At 38.5% G+C, this 15,220-nt stretch overlaps 1 protein-coding gene across 1 annotated transcript; it reads right to left on the reverse strand.

Moving 5' to 3' along the window:
- Window positions 1-2,108: 2,108 nt before the first annotated feature.
- CRELD2 (cysteine rich with EGF like domains 2) lies at window positions 2,109-15,158 on the reverse strand. Its single transcript, XM_066550744.1, has 10 exons — window positions 14,921-15,158; window positions 13,816-13,898; window positions 12,551-12,661; window positions 10,204-10,295; window positions 9,000-9,176; window positions 7,750-7,848; window positions 6,069-6,146; window positions 5,207-5,302; window positions 4,232-4,372; window positions 2,109-2,681 (listed from the first exon to the last, which is right to left on the reverse strand). The coding sequence occupies exons 1-10, from the start codon at window positions 15,089-15,091 to the stop codon at window positions 2,623-2,625; spliced, it is 1,107 nt and encodes a 368-aa protein (XP_066406841.1). The 5' UTR covers window positions 15,092-15,158; the 3' UTR covers window positions 2,109-2,622.
- Between the last annotated feature and the right edge of the window lie 62 nt (window positions 15,159-15,220).

Below are 15,220 nucleotides of genomic sequence, written 5' to 3' on the forward strand. Positions count from 1 at the left end.
AACTAACTCTTTCAAAACTAGCATCAAAAGGGCAGAAGACAGCAGCATCGTACTAAATATTTATCACATACATACCTTGGCCTATATTCCTTCAGTGAAAACTCTAAATAGTTGAATTCACCTTTCTGGACCCCACAATAATTTAATGCAGAGCAATATGTGCCTATATTTGGTGGCAGGAGAATGGGAGAATTGAGGAAAATAGATTAGTGACTCCTAATACCCAGGTACTACATCTGTATGTTTTGTAGGGAACAACACTCTGACTGATGGCTCTACTCTGGTAATGGAAAGCTGAAAGCATTTTTCTCCAGAACTGAAAAAGAGTCTGGTTGTATTAGACTGCTCATTACTTTTGCAGGTCAGGCAAGGAAGAATTTCTCCTCTTTATCACCACAGAAAAACAAAATCTTGACATTTTTGTTTTTTATCAGTTCATCTCAGACTTGGGCTTAACTAAGACAATTTAGTTAAGGCTTTCTGTCCAAAGCCTTGGAAGGTGGGAAGCAAATGCTTCCACAATGTAGTTAAGAACCTCATCAGGTATCCCCCAGAGTCCAAAGTAAGTTGAAAGGTATTTAAGAGTAGCAAGTTCTTTTTCATAAGGAAGCATTATTTCAGGCTTGGAACACTAATAGAAGAGTTTGTATTTGTCAGACAATTAATTCCCTGAGTGTGAGCTGATGGTAGTTTTTAAACCAACATTTCCTGTTATGATTAACGACCATTCATACCACAACCTGCAACACCCAGGAGTTAAATGTGAGAGAGTAACATAGAGAAGCTACACTCCTGCAGGATCCTTAGGGGCTAATACTACTGTAACTGGCTACACCTGTACTAAAAACCCTGAAGATCCTTGAGTTGTATTCCATGTGTTTCCCAAACTGCCTACTTTTTCCTCCCTTTGATTTAGTACTCATTAAATACAATGACTACCCTTCAACTTGCAAGACTTTGTGGCAAATGGGCCCATCTTAGACAATTACAGCTGAGAAAGCACTGAAGATCTCGTACTCTGACTTGCAAGTTAAGAAACATCTAGATATAACAGTTAAAGAAAAGTTACAGGTACCTTAATAGCACTAGGTATTTAAACTATCATGCACAAGATCAGCTTAGACAGCTTTTAACCTAAGAATCCAACAGAATCAGGTTTTGTACAATATTCACCTAGGTATCTATCACAAATACAAATCCTCCATGCACGGTTCACAAACTGAACTGAGACTTAGCGTGAACAAAGGTCTTTAGAAATATATAGAAGATGTCTGATTTTTTCTGCTCAACAGAATAGGTCAATTCTATTCATAGCCTTTTTATGTCCCCTTACCTCAGAGTTTGTAACTTCTTCATAGTCAAGCCTAAACTGTGCTCTTCTTAGCTGTATTCTACAACCCCTTGTATCCACCATCACAATGTATTGTAAACTTTACTCACTTCTACCAGAGACTGTTTGTGGATGGTCCTTATTTTATTTACAGCTGTGGCAGTCCTACAGGATATATCCATTTTAGCTTTTATACTTGCCTTTAGGCTTAGAGAGAACACACAGGAAGCTGTATCTATGCTATGCTTATAAGCTTTCCCTCTGAAATGGCACAAGAGACAAGGAAAAATTGATTGTAGTATGCTTGCTCTGCAGCAGACAGGAAGCTATAGCACACAGCAGTAGGTTGTAGTGAAAGTCCTGTATTCATCAATCCTAGACAGCATTCACATAATAACTATGAGCCATTGCAGGCATGTGTTAGCCAAACCTACTTTTCATCACCTTCTAAACTAGTTTACATAGTTGATGCAAGTATCTGTCAGAAAGACCTGTTTACCTGCCTTTGAAAAATTAGGTTGACATAGTTCTTCCTTTAGAGGAAAGTGTGTGTGAGAGAGGGGATGTTGTTGGGTTGGGGTTTTCATTTCAGGTATATTCCAATACAACTGAGTGAATTCAGTGCTGAACTGAAATACAGTTTACAAGGTTCTGGGGTTTTGTTTTTTTGGCAGTTGTTTGGGCTGCTTTTGTGGTTTTGGGGTTTTTCACTGACTTAAAAGAAAAATAAGCATGACAACACATCAAGGTATTAACATCTTAAAAATTTTAAGGCACATTCCAACAAAATACACTTTTATTGAATGCAATATTAGGCATTCTATTTTGTTTAAGGGAACAGTGCTTCCCTCCCCCCCAGAGAGATTCCCTTTGACAATTTCCAAAAGCTGTATTTCAATTACAGAAATATTTCTCATGATTAGAAACAACAAACTTCAGTCTAAATTTTCCTTAAATTATGAAGTGCAACTAAATTCTTCCAGAAGATAACAGTTTTCAGTAGGCACTAGAATGAGAAGCCTGCAAGTTGTTTACAGTTGCTGGGTACAGTGTTATGTTCTGTCAAATTTTATACTAACCCATCTAGAGTGTTGTTTTTGAAGAATTATATAAAAAGTGGGATTTAAGAATAAAGAAATGCAGCTTAAAGAGCAGGTTGCCACCATTTAAAAAAAAAAGTCTTAATGGCAACCTGCATATTTCATACCACTTCCACAGTATGTCAGCTAGCAGAGGCTTAGTCCAATAATTTAAAACTTTAGATAGGAATGTCTTTTGGTTCTGAACGCAGATCATAAGTCAACATGTTCAGTATGTGAAGGCTCAGTTGTTTCACTCTCTACTTCCTCTCCTGTGAAGTTAAATAGCACAGTTAGAATACAAATCTATTACCAATTATACATAGGTAATTAATTACAGATATACAACTGTGATTTTTGAAATTAGGATTTTTTTCAAGAGAAACCCAAATTAACATATTTATCAAGACTAGAGAAGCAATTAAGCCATATATAACACCTACTTAAACCGTTCTCCTAACCTAAGGCTGTATTTTTTTTTTTTACTATATGAAAACAAAATTTTTCAAATAAATTGGCATTTTACTATTAGTGGAAGAAAAAAAAAATCAGCACAGGCACTTCTATTCTAGGCTTTTGTTTTCAGCTATTCACAGTGAATCTCCTCCTTTCCACACAACCTGTCAGTAGCAGTTTAGGTATTTGAAAAAGTAGGGCAAGTCTTATTCAGAATTGTTTTTATAGTACAAACTGCTCAGTTCAGATGTTAAAACAACCTTTAAAAAAGCAGAGCAATTTTATTATATTGGGAAAAGCATTATCTAAACAAAAAAACTAAGTCAATTTGTCTACCTTTTATTTTACTTTTAGTCTCAAAATGTAAGACCACATTAACAAAGGTAGTAACTGATACCCTGCATATCTGTATTAGAGAAGATTCTAGAGGACTAATAATGGTGAGCACTGACAGTAAAAGGAATGAACTCAGTGGCCTTGAGCAGCAATACAACATCCATGATTACAACTTTTTAGTACAAAAAAATGAAAAATCAGTGTTGGGGATGGAAATGGGGGGATAAAAAAACCACCCAAACAAGCTACGAAGTAGAAAGAAAAGGTATGAAATTAGGTGTCTCTCATCTATTCTCCTACTGCTGTTATTGCAAAATAATCCCATCTTTCTCTTTGGAATTGTAAAAGAGGCCTAGATGGAGTAATGGAATGTTTAATGAATGTAGTTCTGTCCATATGGGTCAACACATCCTAGAAAAAATGATAGTTGAATTTTTTGACTGAAGTTATAATTTAAGTGAAGCTGAACAGTTCCCTATGACTGATAGATGGATGTCTTCCCCATTTTCACCTTAACACCAGCTCTGGCACTTACACGATCACAAAATAAACAAATTCAAACAGCATTTTTATCCAGCAAAGAGAATTTGTAATTCTTTTTTCAATTTGCAATTTTCAGAGATTTCAATGAATTGAAGATTGCATGCAATCAGATAAACCCTTAAGTCACTATAATTAATGATAAAGGAAAGAAGTGGGGAGGACATGCTCATTTTTATGACAGCAGAAATTTGCTACCTCATTTTATGTAACAAAGCCAAACCCTTAAAAGTGAATTAAAAACACAAACTTGACTTAAGCAAAAATGTAGCAACCCAAGAACAGAATGTTTAAAAACATAAACTATCTTTAGGCAAAAAACCACACATCAGAGTGTGGCCTGGACTATAAACTATTGATACAGACCACAGCTGTGTGAAGATGAGAAATAATAGAGGGATTTACAAGTAACTAGACCCTTAGACTTACATAAAACTCCAAGTTGTTAATACAGCATATTTTTTAAAGTTGTCCCTGAAAAGCTACTTACCTGGTTTTACAGTTTGAACACATGTTCCATCCTTATCTTCAAACCCTTCTGAACATACACACTTGTAACTACCTGATGTATTAACACAGTCGTGATTCTCTTCTGTGCAGACCTTTTCAGGAAGGTTACATTCATCTATATCTAGAGACAGCACAGGGAAAGAAAGAGTCCACTGCTGTTATTTGTTATAAACCTTGTTTTTGCTCAGTCATATAAACAAAACTCTATTCAAATATGAAAAACACTGTGGAGCAGAATGCTGCTGCAACAGATGTAACATCTGTTAAAATAATCTAATTCTTCGTGATTTGGACTGTTTCAAAGTTATTCAGATAACACCCAGTACTGCTGCTTTTTAATGTTTTGCAAATCGCTGTACAGAGAAATGTACTTAGTGGTTATGTTTGTCACAATTAGGCAACTCAACCTACTGAACATTTCCCCCACAGTCATTTTCTATTTATGCCATCAAAGTATAGCTAAAGGGAACAGAGCTTGTAAATACTACATCGTCACAGTTAATAGCTACTTCAGATTTTGCATATGTCTTGTTCTTTTCCACAGAGGAAGTCTAATTTCACATTATAATTCACTAAGAATGAATATAATTTGAACTTGGACATTGATGGATTATCACAATGCCTGCCCTTCTGCTACAAAATGAATAGAAACACAGATATGATGAAGTGGTAAGTAACTGACAGAAGACTCATGTAGCTGTTTCCTGAAGCTACTATAAAATACCCTGTTCCTTCATACCAGTGATTCACTTTAAGTTTTGTCAAGCATATCAGCTCAGTAATATAAAGTAATTTATTGAGAATGTCTTTGCAGCTAATATCAGAACGACTAGGTTCACTTTGACAGGCATGAAAGATGAAGCACACAAATGTGAAAGCACCTATGAGCTCCTCAGCATGGCTAACCAAGAGTGAGCTAACCAGCATTCTACCAGGTACTGCTAAATCCACCAACCTGTACACTTCTCATCTTCCTTCATGTATCCAGATGCGCAGGTCTTACATTTTTCAGAACCTTCTCCTGTGCAACCTACACAGCTGGCATCACATGCTAAAGATAAAATATTTTATGCATAAAAAATTGTGTATCTGGGGTTTACAATACCACCCTAAAGTCAGACATCTTACCCACACAAGGACAATGACAAGGAATCATAGAATGGCTTGGGCTGGAAGTTGACCTTAAAGATGATCTAGTTCCAATCCCTCTGCCATAGGTTAGACGCCTTTCACTAGACCAGGTAGATCAGGGTTCCATCCAATGGTCTTTGAACACATCCAGGGACAGGGCATTCATAACTTCTCAGGTCCAGTGCCTCAAACACCCTCATAGTAAAGATTTTCTTCCTAATATACAATCTAATCTATTTCAGCTTGAATCCATTCCCCCTTGTCAAGTCCACTACATGCCCTTGTAGAAAGTCCTCCTCCACCTTTGTTGTAGATCTCTTTAGGTACTGAAAGGCTCTGGAGCCTTCTCTTGTTCAGAATGAACAATGCCAGCTCTCTCAGCTTGTCCTCATAGGGGGGTTGACCCTCTTGATCAAGATTTTCACAGCTGTCCTCTAGACCCACTCAGGCAGGTCCATGCCTGCCTTATGTTGGAGGTCCCAGAGCTGGAGGGTCTCACAAAAGCCAAGTAGAAATAACGAGAAATCTCTTTATTTGCTCATACAATAGGTCTAAAGCCTCATCCCATGCCCAGTGAGGATCAGACCACACTGTACCAAATACCTATCAGACATTTTCTAAGCATTACCTCTAGCATTAGTTTAGGATTCTAGACAGAACAATACAACAGAAGATTGAAAAGAAACCTTTGCATGAGAAAGATCCATCTGTGTTCAAACAATACTGGTGATCTTTGCAAGGAGAAGCAGCACATTCATCTAAATCTGAAAGATAAAAAGTGACAAGTTACCTAAAATAGTAGTTATGATTAAATAGACAGATTAATACTTGAATGCTATAAACTGACTGCACTGAGAATTGTTGTTGCAATGAGTTTGGGGTCAGGTGCAACATGGTAGACACAGAACTAGCATGGTAACAGACACAGTTTTGTTCAGCTTAAACCTGCATTAGAAAATCAAAACTGATCCTCATATACTTTGTGATGACAATAAGAGATGTATCAGAAATTCAAAAGGTCAAATTAAATAAACTTCCAGGATGCCTGCAGTCCCTGCCATTTTCAAGTCATGCATTTATGCAGATATCATAACAAACAAGCAGACACTCTATTGTTCTGGAACACTATTTTCTCCTGTACTCCTACATTACCAAATTACAGAGCTTTTTATATAACTAAAAACGTGTACTATTGCACATACATGCATCTCTTAGTATTCTACAGAAAGCAAAATGGAACAAACCAAGTTATGATTAGGACCAGTCAAGCTGAAAACCAATGCTACTGCAGAGTTAAAACATGCAAGCCTTACGATTTTGAGGAAAGGGTGGAACAGTATTTCATTAAAAAATTCAAACAAAGAAGGCTATTTCAGTCCCTCTCTTCCTGTCATTGCTGTCACTCTCCTCCTGTTGCTGCACCCATCATTCCTACTGATTACTCAATTGATTTATAGGTCATTAGTGGCAATAATTATCTGTAAAAAACTCAGCTGTACAGAAGACAGTACCAAAGCATCTTAAAAATGCCCTGGGAGTGCTTGGTAGTTGCCTAAGCAGATATTGCAAGAGCTGTAATTTAAAACCAGCTCTCAGTGGCATTTTGAAAAGGAAGCAGTGTTCACATAATTTCTAAGACACTGTTTCTGGGCATTATGTTAGAGGTCTTTAAAGGGTCAAATTCAACCACTTAAACAAAATGTGTTACTCTCCCCTAGTGCATTCCTGCACTTGGAAGTATTTTTAGTGTTTGAATTTTTTGTGAAGTATTTCACACTTATCTCCTTGTAACCCAACTTAAATGCTAAGACAGAAATAGGTAAGAAATTAATGGAAACACTGATCTTGATGTCTCCCAGTATTTCTGTCCAAGAACAGAAGAAGTTTGCATGCATGGCTTTTAGTGAAGTGTTTGACCTCCATTAGGTTTGAGCATTTATGACAGTTATGTGAAGGTAAATGTGGAATTAGTACAAAATATGTAGCTAAGTTCATACGAATCTTCTACTAATTGACAAAATAGTTTAAGTCAAAAGCAGGACATTGTTTAGCATACAAATAAACACCAAGAAAACTCAGGTCTAAAAAGAAACACCCCACTTGCTGCTCTATGAGTCCCCTTAAACTAAAAAGACATACAGAACAGTATGATAAAGGTAACTATCATCACCAGGCAATCAGTGGTGAGAAAATACTGCTTTCCTGCAACATGAAATAAGTGAGGAAGAGAGAAACTAATAAAACTGTAGAAATCTAAACTGACAAATCATTTCCATAAAATACAATAAAACTTGGAAGTGATGCCATCTAATCTTATTAGCCAGTGTTACTACAAAACCTGTTTGAAGTCTGCCTAGCATTACTCACCCACACAAGCTCCATCTTCATTTTTAATCCAGCCCTCTTTACAATCTTGGCAGTCCTTGTTACTTGAACCAGTACAAGTCTTACAGGCAGCATGGCAGGCTGAGAGGAGAAAACTTCAACCTGAGTTTTGTTGAGAGATCCCAAGAGAAGTTCGGGCACACAAACTCTCAGAGAAAACTTTATTTAGGATTCAGTGGAAGCCATCATTTTTTAAGAGCTTGAAACTCCCATTCACAAGACAGCACCTCCATAAGATCAAGATTTAATTTAGAAATATGCAGCTATCTGACCAAAACAACTCCAAATCCCAAAATACCAGCGGAAACCAAACCTAGCAATTACAGATATTTGCACTACTGAAAACACTGCCATGAAATTCTAGTGACTAGAAGTGGCAGGTCCAATTTCTAAAATATTTGGAAAGAGGAGATCAGGAAGGCAAACTTAGCTGAGCCCCTCAAGGCGGGGACATGAGTTTAAACATCAAAGTCTGAACTTCTCTACCTAATGAATCCTCACACAATTTACATTTCCAATTAGCTATGAGAGCAATGTGTGATTTAATTCTGAAGAATTCAGAAGGAACTATACTAGAAATCCAGCTGTATATGCATAATGTCTACATATACATAACATGCATATATAATATACCCTATGTAACATTTGTATGTTATATATTGTCATCTAAAACAAATCATAGAGAAGAATTACTACACAACCAGATTAAAAAAAACCAAAACAAGAACAATATAGACTACTTAAAAACAATCTTGATAGACCCCCAGGGTCAGGATGTAGATGTTGGAGAATCTCATCAAGGGTCTAAAATGAATTGAAAATTTGACCAATTCAAAATTTTATTCCTATGATCTGACTTTGTTTCAAAATTAAACTTAGGCATACCAAACTGGAATCTAAGTAGTTTGCAGTACAGATCAACTGTTTCCATTTATTCCATTTAAGCTTAAGTAATTTCAGCTCAAGATTTCAACAGTACTTAGGAAGCAGAGAAGCAAAGATTTCTACGTATTTTTCTTAAAGCAGAAAAAAACAATTTAAAAATCAAGGGCAGTGTGGAAAGATGACTTAGCAAAATCTTAGAATTCCACTAAAGTGACTGACATGTCTTTTATGCTTAAAGCTGGCCAAACTATGTTTTGTTTCTACATTTGTTAGTTTCAACTGTTTCTAGTTTTGCAAAAACTGAAGAAGTAACACAAAGATATAAGCATGTGTTAAGGCTTTGTTACCTGTACAAACAGAATGCGTCTCGTTTCTCAAGGAACTGAAGTAACCACTAGAACAGTCCAAACAAAATTGTCCTGTGTACTCCTTCTTACAGCTACATGAGCCATCTCCACCTCGGGTACCATCACCATCACAGTGGCCATTTCCATGGCAAGGTCTTTCTGATCCACCACGACAAGCTAAAAAAGGATCAAAAATATTTTTAAATCAGATGTTTAAGGAAATAACTTTCTACTCTCAGACACAAACACCCAAAATCCCTCCCTCTTCACAGAAAATAAAATAAGAATTAATTTTAAATTGTCACACTAAAGTAGGATATAATTTCCAAGAGTCTTTTTCACCCTTGAGAGTAACTAAAAGTTTTGCGATAAGGCAATGCTTAATAATATATTCAAGTATAAGGGAAACTCAAAGCAATCTCCAGGAAAGTTCAGTTATCAATTTGATTTAGGGTAAAGACCTAAATGGCTCAAAATTTTAATTATTTTCCGAGCTTCCTGGATAAAATTGGTGTTTTTATTTTTTCTGTATCTCTGAGAAGGCTCATATTACATTTGTAAAAATCTACCAGCTATCATTTAGATCAATATAGGGAATGGGGACTTAATCTTTACCGATATATTAAGTGGCCAAAACCAGTCTCTTAATAAGGTGAGAAGTTTTAGAGATTTATAAATTTTACCAGCTTCAGAGGCCAAGATATCTCTCATCACTTTTGCAAAGACCTTACTTTCATCTCCCACCTACTCTTACCCAATTTTTCTCATTGCCTTTTTAACTGATCCTCAGTTGCAAGGTTCTTCATTTAAACCCCAGGAGCATTTGGGTTGTTTTACTCTTGAAACTGATCAAGGATTCTTGTATACATAGATTCTGCAAGGCCACCTAAACAACAGACTTCATGTTGCAGAGAGCCTTTAAGGATGGGTCAGGTATGGATATCAGCATCAGATTGATTGTTTCTGCACATCTTGGTACCCTTGACAGCTCAGTACATTACTACATGCCCAGAAGAGTTTTATCCAGGCAGGATATTCCCAAGGTAGCTACTCAACTATGAGGCAGCAAGCAGATACATCCTACACAGCAGCCCATGTCTCATGCAAAATATCATACATCATGCATTTGTCTGTGACAGTAAAGACTGAAACAAACAGGTAAAAAAACTCTATCTGCTACTGAATTTTTCAGAAGAAAAATTACCGAGGCAATCTGGTCCATAAGTTCCAGCAGGGCAGCAAACTTCTATTGTTTCAATGCAAAACCACTTAAACAAATCTGGATACTTCTTCTTTCTGTATATGAAGACATTCATTTACAAACAAAAAGAACAAAGATTCTTTAAAAGCCAGCTCACACAACTGACCCAGAACAACACAGGAGAGAAACTTATTGCACATGACAGATTAGAAACCTAATTCTTCTGAAGATTTCAGGAATCAATTTCTAGAAGAAGTCCTCCAATTTGAAAATGTTGCTTTTAAAATACTATACTATTAACAAGCTCTACTCAAATGTTATAAATTATATTTGGGAAAAAATTGAAATAAGAGCAACAAATATAATGAATTCTTCATACATGCACACACACCTTTTTTTAAACACCTTACTTTTAGGGAAGGTTTAGATACACTTTAGACAGTCTTAATTATGTCTTTCTCTTATAAATACTTACTGTATCTTTATCTCAAGTATACAGAAGATAGCCTGGAAGAGATGTTAACATTTGTTCAAATTATTGGCTACTAGATGATTGGGTTAAAATTTCTCCTTTTTTTAGCATTGATCGAGTACTATTTTAGAAGACATTTTTAAAATTAAGAAGTTAGTTGTGTGCTACTTGAGCACCCACCTACAGCCCCAATTAATTGAGTCCAGCTCCCTGCTCCTCACGAGACTTCCTAAGCTAAACTACGTGAGCAAGTGTCCTCCAGATGATTCCTGAAGTCTGACAGGCTTGGTGCTGTGGGGAACCTGTTCCAGTGATCGACCACCCTTTATGGAACAACTTGTAAAAAATGCCTAAGGTATTCATGGGCAAAGAAACTGTCTTTGGAAACTACCACAGAAACTGAATGACATTTGGATACTGCAGGTTAAAGAAAGGAAGGCAAACAATCAATTGCATGCGCTCATAAGGTCTATTAAATACAGAAACTTTCCAAAATCCAATGTATTTTATGAATTTTTTTGATTATTTTAGGAAGTTTACTATGCCAAATTTTCTAGTTAAGTTCTGCAAATTTTAGCCAAATTAAAGATTCTGGGTTGCATAGTTTACCTTTGTGGAAGGCATGTCCTATGAGGAGCACCTAAGGACTGTGTGCTTGTCTAGAAGGAGGTGGAGGGGGTGGCCTCATTGCCCTCTGCAGCTTCCTGAGGAGGGAAAGGGGAGAAGGAGGTGCCAATCTCTGTTGTATTTAATGACAGGACACGGGGGAAGGGTTCACAGCTGCACCAGGAGAGGTTTAGACTGGACATCAGGAAACATTTCTTTACCAAGAGGGCAATCAAACACTGGGACAGGTTTCCCAGAGAGGTGGTGGAGGCCCCAAGCCTATCAGTGTTTTAGGAGTGTTTACACAATGACCTTAACAACATGCTTTAACTTTTCATCAGCCCTGAAGCAGTAAGGCACTGGGACTAAGTGATCATTTTAGGTTCCTTCCAACTGAAACATTCTACTTTCTGTTCTGCTATTCTACTCTATTCCCATCACTACGTGTTAACATATATACAATCTTGTATAGTTAGGTAAAAGGCTAAAGCAGTGATTTAGAAGAAATCAAAAAGTATCAAAAAGTATCAAAAAGCCTTATCCAGTTATGAAACATTGTAGTGGCAGATCACCCTATTGAATTCTAGCTAATTAGGAGTGCTGACAGTTTAAATTAGTGAAAAATACTTAGAAGAAATGTGATTTGGAACTAAAAAACCCAAACATTAAGAAATCTAAAGGTTACACTGCCATTCATGCACTAATTATATTTAAGACTGGTATACAAAAAGCTTAGCTATAACACAAATTCCAGTCTAGTTTAAATTGCAGGTAGAAAAGTCAGCTGCTGCTCTACCATCTGCAAGAGATTCAACTTCTACCCTGATTAGCACCAACTATTCTTTTGATTGCCAGGAGAACTAAATGTAGTTTCAGGGAAAAAAAGCAAGCTAACAAAAAACCCACAAGAACCAAAGAGCCCTTTGCAGCCCTTTTGTGACAAAGGAAAACATAAGGAACTAAACTTCAAAATTTTCCAATGTTAGTTTACCTTGACACACTACTGTCTACTGAGTAGACAGTGCATAAGAAACAAGTGTAGATCCTTTGGTGCAACACTGCTGGAATTGAAAATCCAAAAGAACATAGTACAGCACCACATGATACTAAAAGTTAGCCTGAAACCAGCAGTAGTACCCAATGGCAACTCTTGAAAGACAAAGAATAAATTACCCATACCGCTATTGTTCAGGCACAAGATTTAACATTATTAGTTCGTCCTCTTAGATAATTTATTCACACAAAGATCTCCACCAAGAAAATGATACTTACAATTTGAACCACCATTTCTCTATCAGTTCTTCATGTTCTTCTACCATGTTGTTACATTCAAAGTTACTACTGTCACACAGATTCTCTATGATCTCCACAAGACGAATTTCACTACAAGCAGAGAAGGAAAACTGTAAATTTAATTTAAACTTTCAATACAACTCAAGACCTGACAGAGCAGTCAGACTTCAGTGAGAATATTTCATCAGTCTATAGGGTAGCCTGAATTAGTTTCAAAACATCAGAGTAAATAACTAATAAATATTACTTCAGTCAAAAAAGAAACCCAAACCCAGAATAATGACCACAAGAATGTTGTGACTTGCTTGCATTTACTATATTTCTAGATTGTAGGTTTGATAGATTTTTAGCTTCCCAGAAAATTTGAGTGCAGTACTTTAATGTTCAACAATAAATTTAATGTATTTTTATTAGACACAAGCCTGTGAATCTCACAGCAACATCTCAGTACTCCAACTAAGATAAAAAAAAGAATTTGAAAAGTAACTGATATCCTTCTCCATCATTAACCAGATATGCATACAGTAACCTGCCTTCTCTTTGGCAGTGCAACAGTGACAACTCTAGGGAGAAGATACTGCCTTCAATTCTAAATCAATTATTTCAGTACTCTGTACCTTTTATGACTAGCAATAAAAAATTGACCATGAGTAGATTCATTATTTTATTACTTTAATAGGTAAATAGAAAAAAACCCTACTATAACTAATAACATTTGGTGGGATAGAATGTAAGAAAATAAAGATAATGCAGAAGGTAGTCTCACACCTGAGGAGTTGCAGCTGTACTAATCACCAAAGATTAGGAACAGGCCTGCTCTTAATAGGCCACAGGTGTGTCCAATAAGAAGACAAGTGCTAGAAAAGAGTGGGTTAGCTGGGCGAGACAGGAGTTGGAGTTTGTTGTCTGTGCTGTGAAGAAGGAGTCAGTGCTGTGAGGAGATGCCCATGAGAAATCACAGAGAAGGTATGGGAGCTTTGCAATAAGATGAAACAATAACAGAATTAACTTTTGTAGTTTTCAAAAACAAGATGAATAGAGAAAATAATAAGGCATTGAGTCTTTACTATAATCTTTAGATTACAATGTTCTGTAACACTATAATCATTAAGAATTTAAGGTTTGGACAAGAGAAACCTTTGCTGTCAAGTTGAATATTTCAGTTCTAAACAAACACTGGTATAGTGAAGTTGCACACAGTGAACACAAAACTCAGCAGAATGAGAAGTACTGAGACAGCTCACCTGGACTCATACTTTGACAGAGTCTTCTCTTCCCAAGCAGTATTTCCACCACCAAAGTTTTTTTTAGCTGTATCTGCTAAACCCTACAAATAAAAGGTCCAGGAATTACATAGGGTTTGTTTCTAATAAAAATTAAGGGCAATAACAAATGCTTATATAGAAATTATGAAAAGCACCATGCATAAACTACAGTAGAGCTCTCAAGCTGCTGATCAAATCCCTGAGTGAAAGCAACAGCTAAGGACAACACAAAGTGAGAAAGTGTATGTTACAGTGTAACATGATTAGATTTTCCTAATACATAAACAAAGCCATGTTACAGTCATGATTTACAAAAAAAGCCCCATGCATGTGAAACTTTACACCCTTCTTCCTCAAGTTCTCAGGAAATTTATTATTTATTATCATTTGAACAGAACCTCTACTTCATTCAGCTTTGATAACAGCCCAGTCTGCACCAAGCTGTAAGTTACACACGCAACCGTACAACAGGGCGATCAGCACAGCTGTCCCCAGTCACAGCCGATGCCAGCAGACGACACCTGGCAGAACACCCCGCAGCTGAAGTGACCTGGCGAGCCTTCAGCAGCCGATACGCGTGTGGAGAGCACAAAGCACCGCTCACCAGGCGCAGCAGCCCTCGCTGCCGGCGCACAATTTACTGTGCCACACATAAGGCTGCTGCAAGTGGCAACAAACAGTGAATGTTTGGGAACGAAGCTTTCCACCAGCACTTCCCATGGAGCTGGACACGCTGCAGCGGAGCCAGCCTTTTGACACACCTTTGGCGGCAGAGATGAAGGCGCTCTGCCACCCATCCGCCTCAGCACTGCGACCGCTGCCGGAGCGGGACCGCCGCTGCCCCATCACCGGGCCGGGCGCCGCCCCGAACGCGGCACCGGCGGAGGCGCTCCCGTAGCGCGGCCTCAGGGCACAGAGCCGGCCGGACCCGCACCGTGCCCGCCGGCGCTGCCTGGCCATGGGGCCGGCAATGCCCCTCGGCGCCGCAGGCGCGGAACCACCTACGCCGCTGCTCGACCCCGCCTGGAGCCCCCGCGAAGCCCTGACCCACCGCGGGGCCGTCCGCCCGCACCCCGCGGCCCACCTGGTTGAACCTGTCCACGATGCCCCGGCAGGTGGAGCACGCCAAGCGCCGCCGCTCACCGGCGCCACGAACAGGCAGCGACAGCAACAGGGCGGCACAGAGCAGCACGGCCAAGGCCACGCGGGACTGTCGTGGCGTGGGGCCCGGTGGCGGAGAGGGGCCGGGCCCCATGGCGAGGCCGCAGGACCCCTGTACGCGGAGCGGGGCCGCCCCAGCCGAGCCCCCTCAGCAGCGGCGGCCGCGCTGGCCCCGCCCCAGCCCCGCCGGCCCGCGAGCTCCATTCAGATTTCCGCGTCAGCC

Source organism: Molothrus aeneus, chromosome 5, assembly GCF_037042795.1.
Source record: "Molothrus aeneus isolate 106 chromosome 5, BPBGC_Maene_1.0, whole genome shotgun sequence".
Classification (NCBI taxonomy): domain Eukaryota; kingdom Metazoa; phylum Chordata; class Aves; order Passeriformes; family Icteridae; genus Molothrus; species Molothrus aeneus.